Below are 15,734 nucleotides of genomic sequence, written 5' to 3' on the forward strand. Positions count from 1 at the left end.
TGGCAAGATGATCAAAACGAGTAACGAAGCCAGGATCGAAAGCAAATTTGGCTGGCTTCTAGCAGGGTCCACCTCTAATATACGCAACAGCAACACAATGGGATGTCACCGGATAGACACCCAGTCCGCCGAATCACAACTCAACAGCATACTCACCAAATTTTGGGAAACAAACCAAATCCCCGACGAACGCAATCAAGACGATTCCGTCATGAAAACATTTCGAAAAACAATCAAATTCAACGACACTTCGGGTAGGTATAGTGTTGCATTGCCGTGGAAAGAAAACAAAAACGATCTGCCGTCCAACCTGAACCTCAGTGTAAAACGACTAGCCAGTCTCCAGCGAACCTTAAACAAAAGAGACCACGAACTTATCGGCAAATACGACAAGCAACTGCAGGAGCAGCTTCAAATGGGATTTATAGAGATAGTACCGGACATGCATCACCACGACGAAATCGTCCACTACATCCCTCATTCCCCTGTGTTTAAAGAGGAAAGCGCAACAACAAAAATGAGAATAGTCTATGACGCCTCAGCAAAGCAAAACTCCAATTCACCAAGCTTAAATGACTGTCTTCACACCGGAGAGAACCTAATGCAAGACCTGACAGGAATTCTTCTCCGATTCAGAGCACACAATGTGGCATTCATCGCCGATATCGAGAAAGCATTTCTCCAGATCGAACTCCACCCAAACGTTAGAGACGCCACGCGATTTCTTTGGCTTAAAGACATCAACAAACCAGCCACCGATAGAGATAACTTACGAGCATATAGGTTCCAACGCGTCCTATTTGGAGCGACTTCGTCACCCTTTCTTTTAATTGCAACAATCCAGTATCACTTAATGAAAGCAAATACATGGATAGCTAGTGACCTCATCAACTCAATGTACATGGATAACGTGGTGACGGGGGCTGACAGCCAGGAAAAGGCCATGGAATACTATACATTATCACGAAAATAGTTGAAGGACGCTGGAATGAATCTGAGAGAATGGAATTCGAACTCACCAAACCTTAACATCAAAGCAAAAGAAGACAAATGCGCAGCTAAAAATCCGCAAACCAAAGTACTAGGTCTAAAGTGGGATGCGACACTGGACACGCATCACTCTCACTCGATAAGATGATAAACGACATTTCACAAGCTACTCAACAAAAGATGAGCAAAAGGCCCTCTCGGACTTGTTGAACCTATCACCGTTAAAGCCAAGATCATGATACAAGACATATGAAAACAAAATATGACTTGGGACCAAGAAATAAGAAATGACTTAAAAGAACAGTGGATTAAATGGCTCGACGACATTAAAAACCTGTCCATGTTCAAAATACCAAGACCATATTTCAGTGACAACATCACCAGCAAACAACTTCATATATTCTGTGATAGCAGTCAACGAGCCTACGGTGCGGTTGCATACCTCCGAGGAACATCAGGAAACATGACGCAAACAAGCTTCGTAATCGCCAAAACAAGAGTCGCACCCGTTAAGACGCAAACACTTCCACGATTGGAACTACTAGCAGCACTGTTAGGAGTCAACCTAGCGACGTACATCACGAAAACTTTACAACTCGGAAAGGAATGCGAAATCGTCTACTGGAGCGACTCACAAATTGTGCTATCGTGGCTTTCATCCAACAAAAGACTGCAACCATTCGTACACACGCGAATACGCAAGATAACGCAAATAACAGGGACACATAAATGGATGTTCTGTTCCACATTCTCAAATCCTGCAGACTTAATAACGCGAGGAATAAGCACAACGATGTTCTATCAGAATAGAGCGTTATGGTTTGAAGGTCCATCGTGGCTAGAAGCACCGCATGACCAGTGGCCACAAGTTCAGTCAAAGGAACCTATCACAGACATAATCGACAGTCCACAAATGCATAAAATAGTCAAATCGGATAGCCCTAACATACTTGACTCAATAGACTTAGAGAGGTACAGCACCTTAAACAGAGCGAACCGAGTAACGGCCACACTCCTTCACTACACAGATATATGGCGAAAAAGGAACACAAAGTCTACTATTACAACTGAAATAAAGCAGGATGCTCGACTTGCATTACTAAAAGGAGCCCAAAGAAAATACTATGAACGCGAAATCACTTGCTTAAAGGCGAAAACGAAGTCAAAACAACCGGCTATCATGCAACAACTAGGACTGTTCCTCGATGACCAAGAAGTACTTCGCTGTCGTGGTAGACTACACTATGCAGACCTTCACTATGACACAAAATTCCCAATTTTGTTACCTAAAAATAGCACATTCACTTCATTGGTCATCCAACATACACATACAATGCTCAAACACGGTGGAGTTCAGGACACATTAACTCAAATAAGACAACAATTCTGGATACCCCAAGGTCGACAACTTGTTAAAAGGCTCACATCGAAGAGCGTTATATGTAGAAAACATGAAGGACCACACCTTAATTCCGTTCCAACACCCCCATTACCCAAAGAACGGATCTCACAGTCACAGCCCTTCCAACACACAGGCATCGACTTCGCAGGACCTATGTACGTCCGTAACAAGAATACTACATCGAGCAAGGTCTATGTATGCCTATTCACCTGTACTGCCATAAGCCGGGCAACACATCTTGAACTGGTTGAAGACCAAACAACTGAAGCCTTTCTAAGAGCATTCAGACGATTTATAGGCAGATGAGGCGTTCCGGAGACAATCATCTCTGACAATGCCAAAACGTTCAAAGCAGCCGCACAAGACCTAGAAACTCTACAAAGCGGAATTCTCTCTCACACTTCAACTCAGAACTTCCTTGCAAACAATGGCATACGTTGGAAATTCATAGCCGAGAGAGCTCCGTGGTGGGGAGGATTTTATGAAAGACTGATAGGAATGACCAAAAGATGCCTGAAGAAAACAATCGGTAAAGCCTCCCTAAACATGATAGAACTAAACACCATACTGATCGAGGTTGAAGCTGCATTGAATAGCAGACCGCTAACGTATTCCTACATGGGACTTAATGATTAATGATTCCCCTCCACTTACGCCAGCACACTTCCTGTGTGGACATCGATTGATGACATTACCTGACCATACGCCGAAAGATCCTCAAGAAGATCTACACCCCTTTGCAAGCTCTGAAAAGGAACTCGTTAAGAGAGCTAAATATTATGAAGCGATAATGCGGATGTTTTGGAAGAGATGGCGCAACGCGTACTTGACCGGGCTACGTGAACAAGACCGTAAACGCAACACAAATCACCAAACACCAGTCTCCAGGGGGGATGTGGTACTTATACACGATGACATTCCACGTTTCTCTCGATTATGGCCATACTTTCATCACTGCTGACATTTTCTGGGCCTGTCATCAGAGTTTTCAAGGTGTGCGTCAGATATGGAAAACATTCCAGACGTCCCCTGCTGGTTTCTTACCACGACCACCAAAAAATGAAACTGTGTCACAAGACCTAGAAACTCTCAACAGCTAGAGAAGACAAGTCCTCCAAACCTGTTGCGATTTTTGCAATTTTAACGATTTTTGCGAAAATGGCGAAAAATCGCAAAAATCGCAGAACACCGAAAAGCTAGAGAAGACAAGTCCTCCAAAAGTGTTGCGATTTTAACGATTTTTGCGAAAATTGCGAAAAATCGCAAAAATCGCAAAACTCTCAACACCTAGAGAAAATAAGTCCTTCAAACCTGTTGCGATTTTTGCGATTTAACGATTTTTGCGAAAATTGCGAAAAATCGCAAAAATCGCAGAACACCGAAAAGCTAGAGAAGACAAGTCCTCCAAAAGTGTTGCGATTTTCGTGATTTTCACGATTTTTGCGAAAATTGTGAAAATTGCAAAAAATCGCAAAAACTCTCAAAAGCTAAGGACGACAAGTCCCCAAAAGTGTTGCGATTTTTTGCGATTTTAACGATTTTTGCGAAAATTGCGAAATATCGCAAAACTCGCAAAACTCTCAATCGCAAAAATCGCAGAACACCGAAAAGCTACAGAAGACAAGTCCTCCAAACCTGTTGCGATTTTAACGATTTTTGCGAAAATTGCGAAGATTGCGAAAAATCGCAAAAATCGCAGAACACCGAAAAGCTAGAGAAGACAAGTCCTCCAAAAGTGTTGTGATTTTTGCGATTTTTGCGATTTTAGCGATTTTTGCGAAAATTGCGAAAATTGGGAAAAGCGCAAAAATCGCAAAAACTCTCAAAAGCTAAGGACGACAAGTCCTCCAAAAGTGGTGCGATTTTTGCGATTTTAACGATTTTTGCGAAAATTGCGAAAAATCGCAAAAATCGCAGAACACCGAAAAGCTAGAGAAGACAAGTCCTCCAAAAGTGTTGCGATTTTTGCGATTTTAACGATTTTTGCGAAAATTGCGAAAAATCGCAATAATCGCAGAACACCGAAAAGCTAGAGAAGGCAAGTCCTCCAAAAGTGTTGCGATTTTTGCGATTTTAACGATTTTTGCGAAAATTGCGAAAATTTAAAAAAATGGCAAAAATTGCAAAACTCTCAAATGCTAGAGAAGGCAAGTTCATCAAACCTGTTGCGATTTTTGCGATCTTAACGATTTTAGCGAAAATTGCGAAAAATCGCGGAACATTGAAAACCTAGTGCCGGACTGCCCTTGTCGATGAATAATGAAGTCTAGTGCTTGAAGTCTAAGTTACTTGAACGACTGCTACCGCAGTGCCGTAGTCGATGAACAATGAAGTGTAACTTAGTGATTGACACTGTCGCTAAGAGCGTAATTATGTAGCACAGCTCATTAACCGAACCGCAAAATGAAAGCTATAGTTTTACGAGAGTTCTTTTGCGGGACTTGTTTTCTTTAGGTTTTGAGAGTTTTGCGATTTTTGCGATTTTTCGCAATTTTCGCAAAAATCGTTAAAATCGCAAAAATCGCAACACTTTTTGGGAGACTTATCTTCTGTAGCTTTTCGGTGTTCTGCTATTTTTGCGATTTTTCGCTAAATTCGCAATTTTCGCAAAAATCGTTAACATCGCAAACAGCGCACAACACTGAAATGGTAGAGAACACAAGTCCCCGAGAAGAGTCGCGATTTTTGCGATTTTAACGATTTTTGCAAAAAATCGCAAAAATCGCAATTTTTTGCAAAAATCGCGAGTCCTAGTTGGGGATTGTCTTCTTCTTTGCACCATTTACGATTTTTGCGATTTTTCGCAAAAATCGCAATTTTCGCATTTGCTTGCAAACCTGGACATAAATGTCTTCTTCAGGCCCAATATTTTCAAACTCTTCAATCATTCGCGACAATTCTGGGCCAGCTACCATCCACTTCCTCAAAGCAGCAGCACTTTCAGTCAGACCTACCGCTCCACCTTCCCCTTTAACCACTGAATTCACCTGTTCATGTGCATGGTCCAACGCAATCGCTGAGAAGGGTTTCTTTGTTTTGTGCACAACAAAGGAGCCTTGATTAAATGCTGTGCACACAGATGGATATTTTTCTTTGAGCTGACACAGATCTCGGTAATGGATCGATAGCCATCTGGCATAATTGATATGATATGATATGATATTTTATTATTTATGCACGGTAAAATCATCAGCTAAGATTACAAACAATGCTAAAATCTAAATTACAAAAGGTAAAATTTTAAAATGATTACAATAAAATACAATTACTATAATACTATATTAATTATAAAGCTGCTTTCCATGAATGCCGTGCTTTATACTAAAATATGTCTTTAATCAGATTTTTGAAAAGCCCAAGAGACTCTTCTTGTCTCGCTTTGAGGGGTAAGCTATTCCAGACAGTAGCACCTCTATAGCTGAAGCTGTTTCTATAATAATTTGTCCGCGGAAACGGAACATTAAGCTTTCTTTCAGAGTCTCTTAAACTATAAACAGATTCGCGGTTTGTAAATTTAGAACATAGATATTCCGGTGCTAGCCCCTGAAGACACTTATAGACCATTGTGGCCAGCGCAATTTGTTGCTGGCTAACTAGATTTTTCCAGCCTAAAATTTTGAATAGCTCGCTAGCATTTGCATCAAAATTAGAGAAGGTCAAAACTCTGGCTGCTCTATTTTGCAGTTTTTGTAATTTGTCATGTAACGTGATACCACAGTTTCCCCAGACGACATTGCAGTAGTCAAAGTGCGGTTGAAGTAAAGCGTGATAAATAGAGCGCAATGTCGCCTGAGGAACGAGATGCCTCATACGTTTGAGGGCTCCAATTCCAGAAGCTACTCTCTTTGTCAGTTTATCGACATGGCTACTCCAGTTAAGATTATTATCAATAAGCACGCCCAGGGATTTAGCAACAGAAACTTGAGTGATAGGAGCACCATTAATCTCGGGAATTGGAGGATTTGTGAGAGCATACAACCTCTGCCTTGATCCAATCAGCATAAATTCGGTTTTTGTCATGTTCAGGGTAAGTTTGTTTGCTATCAACCATTTTTTAACATTTTCTAGATCATGGTTAAGTCTTGATTCTATGTCGCCTGTATTGTCACCCGCATATGTTAGGTGGGTGTCATCTGCGTACATCCATGGCATACAATTTGTTAGACAGTTTGGCAGATCATTGATATATAGAAAAAACAACAATGGACCCAAAATAGTCCCTTGAGGGACGCCGCAACTTAGTGAGCAAGTTTTAGAAAGTGATCCATTAATGGAACACTTTTGAGTGCGGTTGTCCAAATAGGACTTAAACCAGTTGTAAGAAATGCCATGTATGCCGTAATTATTTAATTTAGATAAAAGGATCTCGTGATTAACCGTATCAAAAGCTTTTTTTTAGGTCTAGGAAAACAACAGCGTTTATTTTTCCTCGGTCAATGTTGTAAGCCCAAGTATCCGTAGCCCCAAGTAAAGCCGTAACGGTGGAATGAATAGAGCGAAAACCAGATTGGCATTTACATATTACGTTATGCTTTGTTAGGTAAGCATATAATTGGTTATAAACTATTCTTTCGAACACTTTGGCTATAATCGGGATAACGTAAATTGGGCGGTAATTGTTTAGGTCATCACGTTCCCCTTGTTTGAATAGTGGAGTGACCCGTGCACACTTCCAGTCGTCTGGGAACACACCTACATTTAATGACTGATTGAAAATATAGCACAGCGGTTTGCAAATAAGATCCGCGCATTCACGAATAAGTCGAGAAGAAAATTGGCAAGGCCGACTGCCTTTGATTTTTTCAGTTTATTCAGCAGTGAAAATACTTCATTTGTGGAGGTTGGGCGGAACTGAAACTCCTTATCCGTGCTAGTGAGATAATTCAGATAGCTGTTGCCATCTAAAGAAGGAATATCACTAGCAAGTTTCGGGCCAATGGTAGCAAAATAACGATTAAATTCGTGCGCTATTTCTGCTGGAGCTGTTACTGATTGCTCATTTACATTCAGTTGTTTCACAGACGTTTCCACGAAATCTCGGGAAGACAGCTCATTGATGATCTGCCAGGTTTTGCGGGAATCACCCTTATGCTCGTTTAGCATATTTTGATAACAAACTTGCTTCGCTAGCCTAGTCGCACTATTGTCTTTGTTCCGCTGTCTTTTAAAGTGAACCCAATCATTAGCATTTTTTGATCTAATTGCTCTGAGTTTCAAAATATCTCGATCGTGCATCTGTTTTTTAAGCTCAGAAGTAATCCATGGGAAACCCCGCGCGCGAACACGAGTGGTTCTCAATGGAGCGTGCTTGTTAACAATAGCCAAAAAGGATTCCTTCCATTCATTCCACATATCATTTGGATTGGAAGAATTGTTTATGTGATCCCAATCTTGAGATGCAACATCGCTACGAAATTTATCACGGTCAAAACTTCGAAAATTCCTATAGGTTATATTAGTGTGACCCTTACTCTGTCCATTAATGGCTAATTTTCGATAGACATAGACCATGCTGTGATCGCTAATGCCAATATGACGCACACCTGAGCATAACACCTTGTCAGGACAGTTAGTAAAAATTAAATCAATCAATGTTGCAGAAGTTTCGGTTATTCTTGTTGGTTCTGTTATGAGTTGTTGAAAACCATAAACATCCGTGATAGTTAATAATTTGCGTGTATCGCTGTCAAACTGGGATGCGGCCATATTGCAATTTAGATCCCCTAAAAGGTAGAATTCAGTATTAAGGGAATCCAATTTCCCAATCAACTCTTCAAAAGGTGAAAATATACTAACAAGCGAATTAGGTGGTCTATACCACGTAGCAACAATAAATGATTTAGAACGAGGTTTGCGTATTTCAATACAAAGGTTCTCAAGACTGTCCATGCAAAGATCGTTGCGCACCGAAAAGTTAATTGACTTTTTTACATAAAAGCAAACGCCCCCACCTCCATATGTAGTTCTATCACGTCTAACTATATCATAACCAGAGATACTGACCTCATTATCGGTGATGTATTCGTTTAGTTTAGTCTCGTTAATTGCGAGAACATCTATATCGTTACTTACGAGAAAGATCTTGAGTTCATCAAGATGAGTGGTCAATTTATTTATATTCAGCGAGGCCAGCTTAAAACCGCGTTTGGAGGGCAATACTCGAGAACGATCAATAGGATTTTGAGTCGGACTTCTGGATGACTCCTGACTGTTGCCTTCCAACGGCACGGCATTAATGGAAGGCATAGTAAAAGTTCAATGAGCTAGACCATGATAAAAATTCTTAAAAATACGCTTGTTAACTGCAAAATTCAGGTGTAGACCTCCACGGTTTAATCCCTTTTCGTTTATATTATTGTGTTCAATAAATCTCCAATCATTCTGACGACAAAACTTCGTCAAGTGCTTGTTCACCTCTGAGACTTTATCATTAAGCTTGTCCTTTCGTGTTACAAGTCCTGAGACTATGACTTGAGCTTCGGAAGACCCCTCTATCTGTTGACCGAGATCAACAATAGCTTCTGCAACTTCTTTCGATGTTTTGCCGTTTTTAGCCTTCAGATCGTTTGTACCTACATGTAGCACCACTTCATCAGGCTGGAGCTCTAAATTAGGCTTTAAGTAATCTCTCATGGCTTTGGTTGTGGCTCCAGAAAATGACTTTACCACCACTCGGTGCCCTACTGCTTTCGCTAATTTCTTACCGTGAATATCCTTGACCATGGAGTCCCCAATCAATAGGGTTGTAAACTTACTGCTGGCACTCCTCTCTCTGCCGACCTCACCGCGTAAATCATCGTTAGCAGAAGTTTCGCTTGGTTCACTAGCATTACTGCGAGACGACCTATATGACGCCCGTTGATGGTTTTGCCGTCGCCGGATGATTTTGTGTGTTGCTGCCTCTGTCTCTGTTGGATCATCTTGTGCATCACTAAGGATCTCAAACCTGTTACGCGTCACGATATTATTCTGAGTTGACATTTTACGTTGGTTGCGTTTATTACACCCAACATTCGTGCCCGAGTTTTTTACTTGATAAAAACACTCGTTCGTCTCTTGAGGGTGATGGGAGTCTTCTTCGTTCTTTTCTCGTAAAATAAGCCTTAATGCAAGCCTTAGTGAGTCATTTTCCTGTTCCAATGATACAGCACGATTTTCGAGAGACAAACATTTCTCCTCAAGTTCTTCGATAACTCTCTCTTTTTTGCATATAGATGATTCCAGTTTCTCACACCTCCCTTTGTATTCACAAAGTTCGGCGCTAACAGCAAATTCCTCTCGATTTTGGCAATTTATCGAGAGCAGATTAGAGTTGGCTTCTACCTTTTTCTGTAGAATAAGGAGGTCAAGTTTTATACCTTCCATTTCAGCAACTAATTCAGTATTAGATCTCTCTTGACTGGAAAATACTGGTCCCGCTTCGGCTACCCTTGGTTGATTAGCATAAATGTCGTTGGCTTCAAACAACAATGGATTTACTTGTTCGACCGTTGAAGAGACATTCGAGCCCGTTGAATCGGTTCTCCCTGCGTTGTCTCGAACAAGTTTGGTCAAGCTGCCCTTTAAAACGGGTCCATCTCGCCCCTGGAAGGCGAGAGTGAGTTGCTTTTTACTGTACCAAGTAATAGTGAGGTTGTTGAGAGAGCTTTTAAATTGTTTCGAATTTCCGCCGGGCGACGACCATTTGCCTTGTTGTTTCAAACCCTTCTCAACGAAATGTTTTAGGGATTCAAGATCACTAATCCACGTTAACTTGTCACCTTTGAGCTGAAGGTATTGTAAATAAGAGCTGTCGAAGTTAAGCGGGAGAGACTCGTTATCTGTCATCATGTCCTCGACAAGCACCACTTGAAACTTTATCGTGAATAACCTTAGGCTCGGGACGACCTATGACAGCAGAACAGGAACAAAAGAAGAGAGAAAGAGAACGAGAACGACAAAACAGTATACCAATATTAGCTCAAACTTGGTGGAAGGAGTTACTCCGCAAATTCTCAATTGACAATCATGGCAAAAGAACCAAGGAAGCAGCAGACGTATTGCTTTCACATACAAGACAAAGTTTCCTTCCCTGATCGCTCTTACAAACTGGAGACAAAGAACTTCAAGCTCTAGGACCGTAGACCAGTACAGAAATTGCGGGAATTTTGAGTTCATCTCATTTCTCCATTCCATAAATGACTTGGAGTGAGTGGTTTGTTGGTCTGCGTACTTGTCATAAGCTTTGTCATCAATGCATAGAGGTTTCCAGCAGTGATTTGATGTGCACGTCGTGTTCTAGCAAGATGACTTGCGGAAATGAATGATTCGGCAACTCCTTCAGATTCAACTTCTGCTTTCATAAGCGCTTCTTTCCACCCACTTCCATCTAGCCACTTACCAAATGCCTTAAGTGCAGCCATCTCTATGTGCAGACCACCAAGTATAACAACCAGGTTGTCCTCACTGTACATTCCGCCAAGGGACCACTGAATTTGCTTGGCAAGGGCAAAAAGCGGTTGATCAACAGCAATAACGGGCGTTTGTGAAGGGTTTAAATGGTGTATGGCCTCTGTAACCACTTTGATGGAGTGAGCAATCATAGCAAATGAATGAGCATTCTCAATAAACATTGGAAGTAGTGCTATTATAGCTGGTTGGTGAGATGATAGCGACACGTGAGAGGAATGGTAGCCCGCCCATGACACAACTTCCTTATCTCCAAAGGTACCTTTTGACAGGGTTTGCCGGCAGGTTTCGAGCCAATCTTTTTCCTGCGATATGCTATCCATAGGTTTAGCTTGGGCAAGGTCCACGGATTGAGGCGTGCATCCAGCGACCTGTTCCTCAGTGGAGTGTATGACCAAAGGAAGAACTTCACTGTAATGTGATGGAAGATGGACTATTTTCTTTGAAGCAAGGCTCTTGCTCAAGTCAAAGGTTATACCCCTTACCCGTCCAGGGTTATCTGTAGTTGGATGCTGTGCCAAAGATATTTCAGTGCCGTGAAACGAGACCTTGGAAGTGGTGGCACTTGGATTATGATCGATATTGTCAACTGCAGCGGTGGTAAAAACAGCTTCTCTTAATTTAAAAGGGCATACAACACCTTCACTTTCATAGCGACCAACAACATTGTTAGCTATTTCAGTTGATATAGAGAGAAGCCTGTCATATGAAATTGACAATCCCAGATGGTAAAATGCATCTATCAAAGCACGATTTCGTGTAACGCCGTGGATCTTAATGGCTGTATAAATAGGAAGTGGGCATTCCCTTGCTCTTATGTGGTGAGTGGAGCCAGCCGATTCGGGTTTTCCTCGTACTCTGGAAACGCTGTTAAATACCATAAGCTGAGCGATAGTTAGGCATGCCTTGTTATCATCTGGGTTAATCCTGCTATTTGAACCTTTCAAAATAAGGTGAAGGAATGTTTTGAGGGAAGCAGGAACAGCGTGTTGTTGGCATTCTGCTGCAAAGGTTCCGTTAAAGGTGTTCTTTACCTGCAAAATCTCTTTTCTTATGATTCTTGCTGCTTTTGCCAAACAGCATATCATGGAATCTTTATTCTGTTTTGCAGCCATCAGAACATCTCCTATATCATCACGCGGAGCTAGTACGACATCTCGTCCTATACTATGAGCTGTGAGGTCTCGAAACGCAGCCATTACCCTCTCTTTCAGCCTTGTAGAATTGATTCTCTCGTGTGGCGATTTAAACTTGGAGGAAAAAAGCTGTACCATGTCTAACAGCTTTAAAACAGATGGGTCTTCTGTCTCCATAAATTCATCAATATAGGCCACTAGCTCTGCAAATGCAAGTTCATCTTCATTGATTGGCTCCTCAGTGCAAGCGTATTTAACATCAGCATCCTTAGACAGTTGCCTGGCTTTGTTATAGAGAGGCGCAAGGCATTTCGCATGATATTTTGCTTCAATTGTCCAGCTGACAACTTAGTAAGAAGCTTGCGATCTTGAAGCATGGCAGCGCATTTTCGAACTCTCTGATCCAACAAAAAGGTAAAAGCTGCATGAAGATTTGATGGGTCATCTTCCAAATCACAGAAAAAGCAACAATTCTCTGTGATGGTGTTGTGACCACTAGATCGACGGCCCTTAATTGGGCTTTACGAATAATTTTCTCCACTGACGTCATCCCCCTCCCTTCAGATCCCTGGTTACATGCGGGAATTGCCTTTTTTCTAAACATATGAACAAATTTTATAAAGAAATGTTTCGTTTTTTTATTTCAATGTGGTCAATTCTAATGGGGAACAGTCGGTACTCCCAAACTCACAACCTACCTCTTTTTAGCTCGCTCTAACTTTGTATTGCTAAACATTTCTCGGCAAGTTTTATGCCATGAAGCATTACTTTGAAGAAGATAGGTCTGTAAACTTTGTCCTTTGTAACTCAACAGACCAGTGGGAATTGTAGGAATTGCTCCTAGCATCTTGAATTCTTCAAGATTCTTGACAAATGATGGATACCCTGCTCAGACATCTTTCCTTTGTGAACTAGCAGGACACTGTAGGGGTTCTCTTGTTTTGCATTGACAAATAACGCAAGGAGACCAGTCCATGATTGCACTTACTAACATGAACTAAACCACAGGAGATTCTTATCGAGAATGACTGCAGGTAAACATGGAGTGCGCCATCTTGAAAACCGTTAAACGTCTGAGTACTAGTTAACAGGCTATCTCTGAATTTTGACAAAGGTGTTAATATTTCACTACGACTGATCACTTCTCCGCTGAGGCCTTTCAATTGTAGAGAATAATTAACCCTGACATACGAGAAAAATAGATAATTAAATAAATTAGGGCATTACAAATTAAAAATAACATAAATTTTGTTAATAATAGTTTTTGTCAACCATTTATGACATTGCAAGGGTAGATCCAACTAAGTATCTATCTCCTTACTTTGGAATACACTTCTTTTAAATGTAAAACAAAGGAACCGAAGAGTCTTAGATGATTTATCAGTACGTTTATAGTTATTTTTCAGGCTAAACCAAGGTTTGACAAAGGAATCCCAAACAACCACAGGATACCCAACCACGATTGGACAAAGGATTCTCCGAATGGGGTCGTTTGTCAAATTAACTAAGCTAATTTGATTTCTACAACATATAGTTGCTCGATGCTTGCCAATATTCCACTAAACTTTCACTAAAAATTGTCTGTTTTCAATAATTTTCGTCTTCAGCTCATTTGCATATTGTCAGTTTTGAGACATGCGCATATCTTGGCTTCGGGTGTCAGCTGGAGCTGGTTCCATATCCAGAATTATTAGTTACCGTGACAGTAATCATCATGCCAAATTTCACGCTTTTATCATTAATGTGAACAATTCGGGACATTTTGGGACGATAGCAGCTTGAATATACTGAACGTCAACGTAGGCATGATGACGTCAAGTCGCAGTTAACATTTTCTAATGGTCACATTCAGTTTCCTGTTTCGAGGGCTTAATTCCTCAAAAGCCGATCAACACTAATCCTGGATTAAGTACCAGCCTAGGTATGAATTTTGTAAGTAAAAAAAAGGTTTAACTAATAATTTTAGGCTGAGGGAAAAAAAAAATCTTCGTCGAGATTGAAGGCTAAAAATTTTGAGCAAGTTCTTTTTGAAGCACCAAATAAACTGCTATTTAAGTTTCCAGTAATCCAGGATTGGCTTAATCGGGCTTTGAAGAACTGGGTACAGGTGTTTTACTCAGCTATCTTATCTAGGGAACTCCTTTTCTAAAATTAACAATTATGACTACATATGCTTAAAGTGCCCCTAACCCCAAAATATTTTTTTTTCGCAAAAATGAATCTTTGCACCTGTTCCAAACGCATTGTGGCCATTTTTTCCTTTTCGTAACAAATCCTGCCTTTTTATAGGCTTCAAAACTTGTGAAAAACCAAGCATCTTTTGTTCACGACCGAGTCAGAAGGGGAGTGGATCTACTCCTGCTTTGACGTCACAAACTACTTTGCATGCATGTGTACAAAGAGTTAATGAAATGTAAATCAGTTTGTGACGTCAAATCAGGAATAGACCCACTCCCCTTCTGACTCGGTCGTGAACAAAAGATGCTTGGTTTTTTGCACGTTTTGAAGCCTATAAAAAGGCAGTATTTGTTAGAAAAAGAAAAAAACGGCCGCAATGCGTTTTACACAGGTGCAGATTTTACAAGATTCATTTTAGCGAAAAAATTTTTTTGGGTTTAAAGGCACTTAAAACAGAAGAGACAGTTTTTTTTTTCGAACAGATATACTCTAAGAGGCATGCAATTGACGAGTACGTTTTCTGCCAGAACCTTATCTGCACGTGATTGAAATAAAAAGAGGTATCCTGAGTATTTACTTCCCTTAAAGCTTTTTTAAAAAGTTATTTTTCTGTTTTAATAATAATAATAATAATAATAATAATAATAATAATAATAATAATAAAAATAATAATAATAAACGTAATAACCATGTATTCTAATTGATCAACGATCAATGACGCAATTTTATCGTGATTACCTGAAATGCATGCGTTGCTTTTGTCCTGCGTGATTACCTGAAACGCATGCGTTGCTTTTGTCCTGCTTGCGTTAAATTACAACGGGCTTTCTCGATACTTTTCATATTTCATTATTGATAAGTAATCGCGTGATTTTTCTCGTGCAATTTCGTATACAAAAGCACTTGTAGTTGTTTTCACCCTATGCACGTGCACAAAATGTTCGTCTTTGAAAAATGTACTAGTGCTCATTTATTTCAAATTGCACGAGAAAGATGTTGGATTACCTTTTTTTTATATATGTTATGAAGCAAAAGAAGTGGAGAAATGAGAGCGGAGAAGTCTCCCCTCAGTTCGAATCTGACTTTGCATCAAACTTTGTGTAAATGCTGTTCAAATTCTGTGTTCCATTTGGAGATGACAAGAGGGCAACGACTTCGAGGATGTCATATGAAAATGTAACCTTTAGCGTTACTTTGGTCAATTCGCGATTATTCCAAGTAGATGGGGATGTGCAACTATCCTAAAATGAGATGAACATCGTGTGTAATTTTAGAAAGACAATTGAAAATTAGCTGTCGTCGGTCACTCACATTTCCGCACACATACTCCACATAATCGCGCATTGTTTCTTGTAAGAGCTCCAGGAAAAGAAATGTACCCAAACGACAAACAAACGCGAGGAGCGATTCCAAGAGCAAGGTAATAGAAATACGTTTTACCCCTCATGTGGATAATAAACTATTTCCATTGGACAGAATTACAACGTTGACGTGCTTTGAAAAATGAAGAGATCCAAAGTGAACCCCGTAAGTCAATGGCCCCTCGCATCAAGGTGAACGCCAAAGATCTCCAGAAAGTC

The 15,734-nt window shown here is 40.5% G+C and overlaps 3 protein-coding genes across 3 annotated transcripts; 2 read left to right on the forward strand and 1 right to left on the reverse strand.

Annotated features, from left to right (window-relative positions):
* Nucleotides 1-7: 7 nt before the first annotated feature.
* On the forward strand, nucleotides 8-973 carry LOC138048658 (uncharacterized). The gene has a single exon (XM_068894811.1). It carries the CDS (start codon nucleotides 8-10, stop codon nucleotides 971-973), a length of 966 nt encoding a protein of 321 aa, XP_068750912.1.
* A 279-nt stretch (nucleotides 974-1,252) lies between these two features.
* On the forward strand, nucleotides 1,253-2,698 carry LOC138048659 (uncharacterized). Its single transcript, XM_068894812.1, has one exon. The coding sequence runs from the start codon at nucleotides 1,253-1,255 to the stop codon at nucleotides 2,696-2,698; it is 1,446 nt and encodes a 481-aa protein (XP_068750913.1).
* Nucleotides 2,699-5,142: 2,444 nt separating this feature from the next.
* On the reverse strand, nucleotides 5,143-8,638 carry LOC138048660 (uncharacterized). The gene is made up of 2 exons (XM_068894813.1): nucleotides 7,705-8,638; nucleotides 5,143-5,459 (listed from the first exon to the last, which is right to left on the reverse strand). Exons 1-2 carry the CDS (start codon nucleotides 8,636-8,638, stop codon nucleotides 5,143-5,145), a joined length of 1,251 nt encoding a protein of 416 aa, XP_068750914.1.
* Between the last annotated feature and the right edge of the window lie 7,096 nt (nucleotides 8,639-15,734).

Source organism: Montipora capricornis, chromosome 5 (genome assembly GCF_036669925.1).
Source record: "Montipora capricornis isolate CH-2021 chromosome 5, ASM3666992v2, whole genome shotgun sequence".
Lineage (NCBI taxonomy): Eukaryota > Metazoa > Cnidaria > Anthozoa > Scleractinia > Acroporidae > Montipora > Montipora capricornis.

Coding starts and splice junctions, on each gene's coding strand:
- LOC138048660 (XM_068894813.1), bottom strand. CDS start 8,638: ATGCCTTCCATTAATGCCGTGCCGTTGGAAGGCAACAGTCAGGAGTCA. Junction 5,460..7,704: donor ATCCTTTTTGGCTATTGTTA/ACAAGCACGCTC, acceptor CTGTGTGCACAG/CATTTAATCAAGGCTCCTTT.
- LOC138048658 (XM_068894811.1), top strand. CDS start 8: ATGATCAAAACGAGTAACGAAGCCAGGATCGAAAGCAAATTTGGCTGG.
- LOC138048659 (XM_068894812.1), top strand. CDS start 1,253: ATGACTTGGGACCAAGAAATAAGAAATGACTTAAAAGAACAGTGGATT.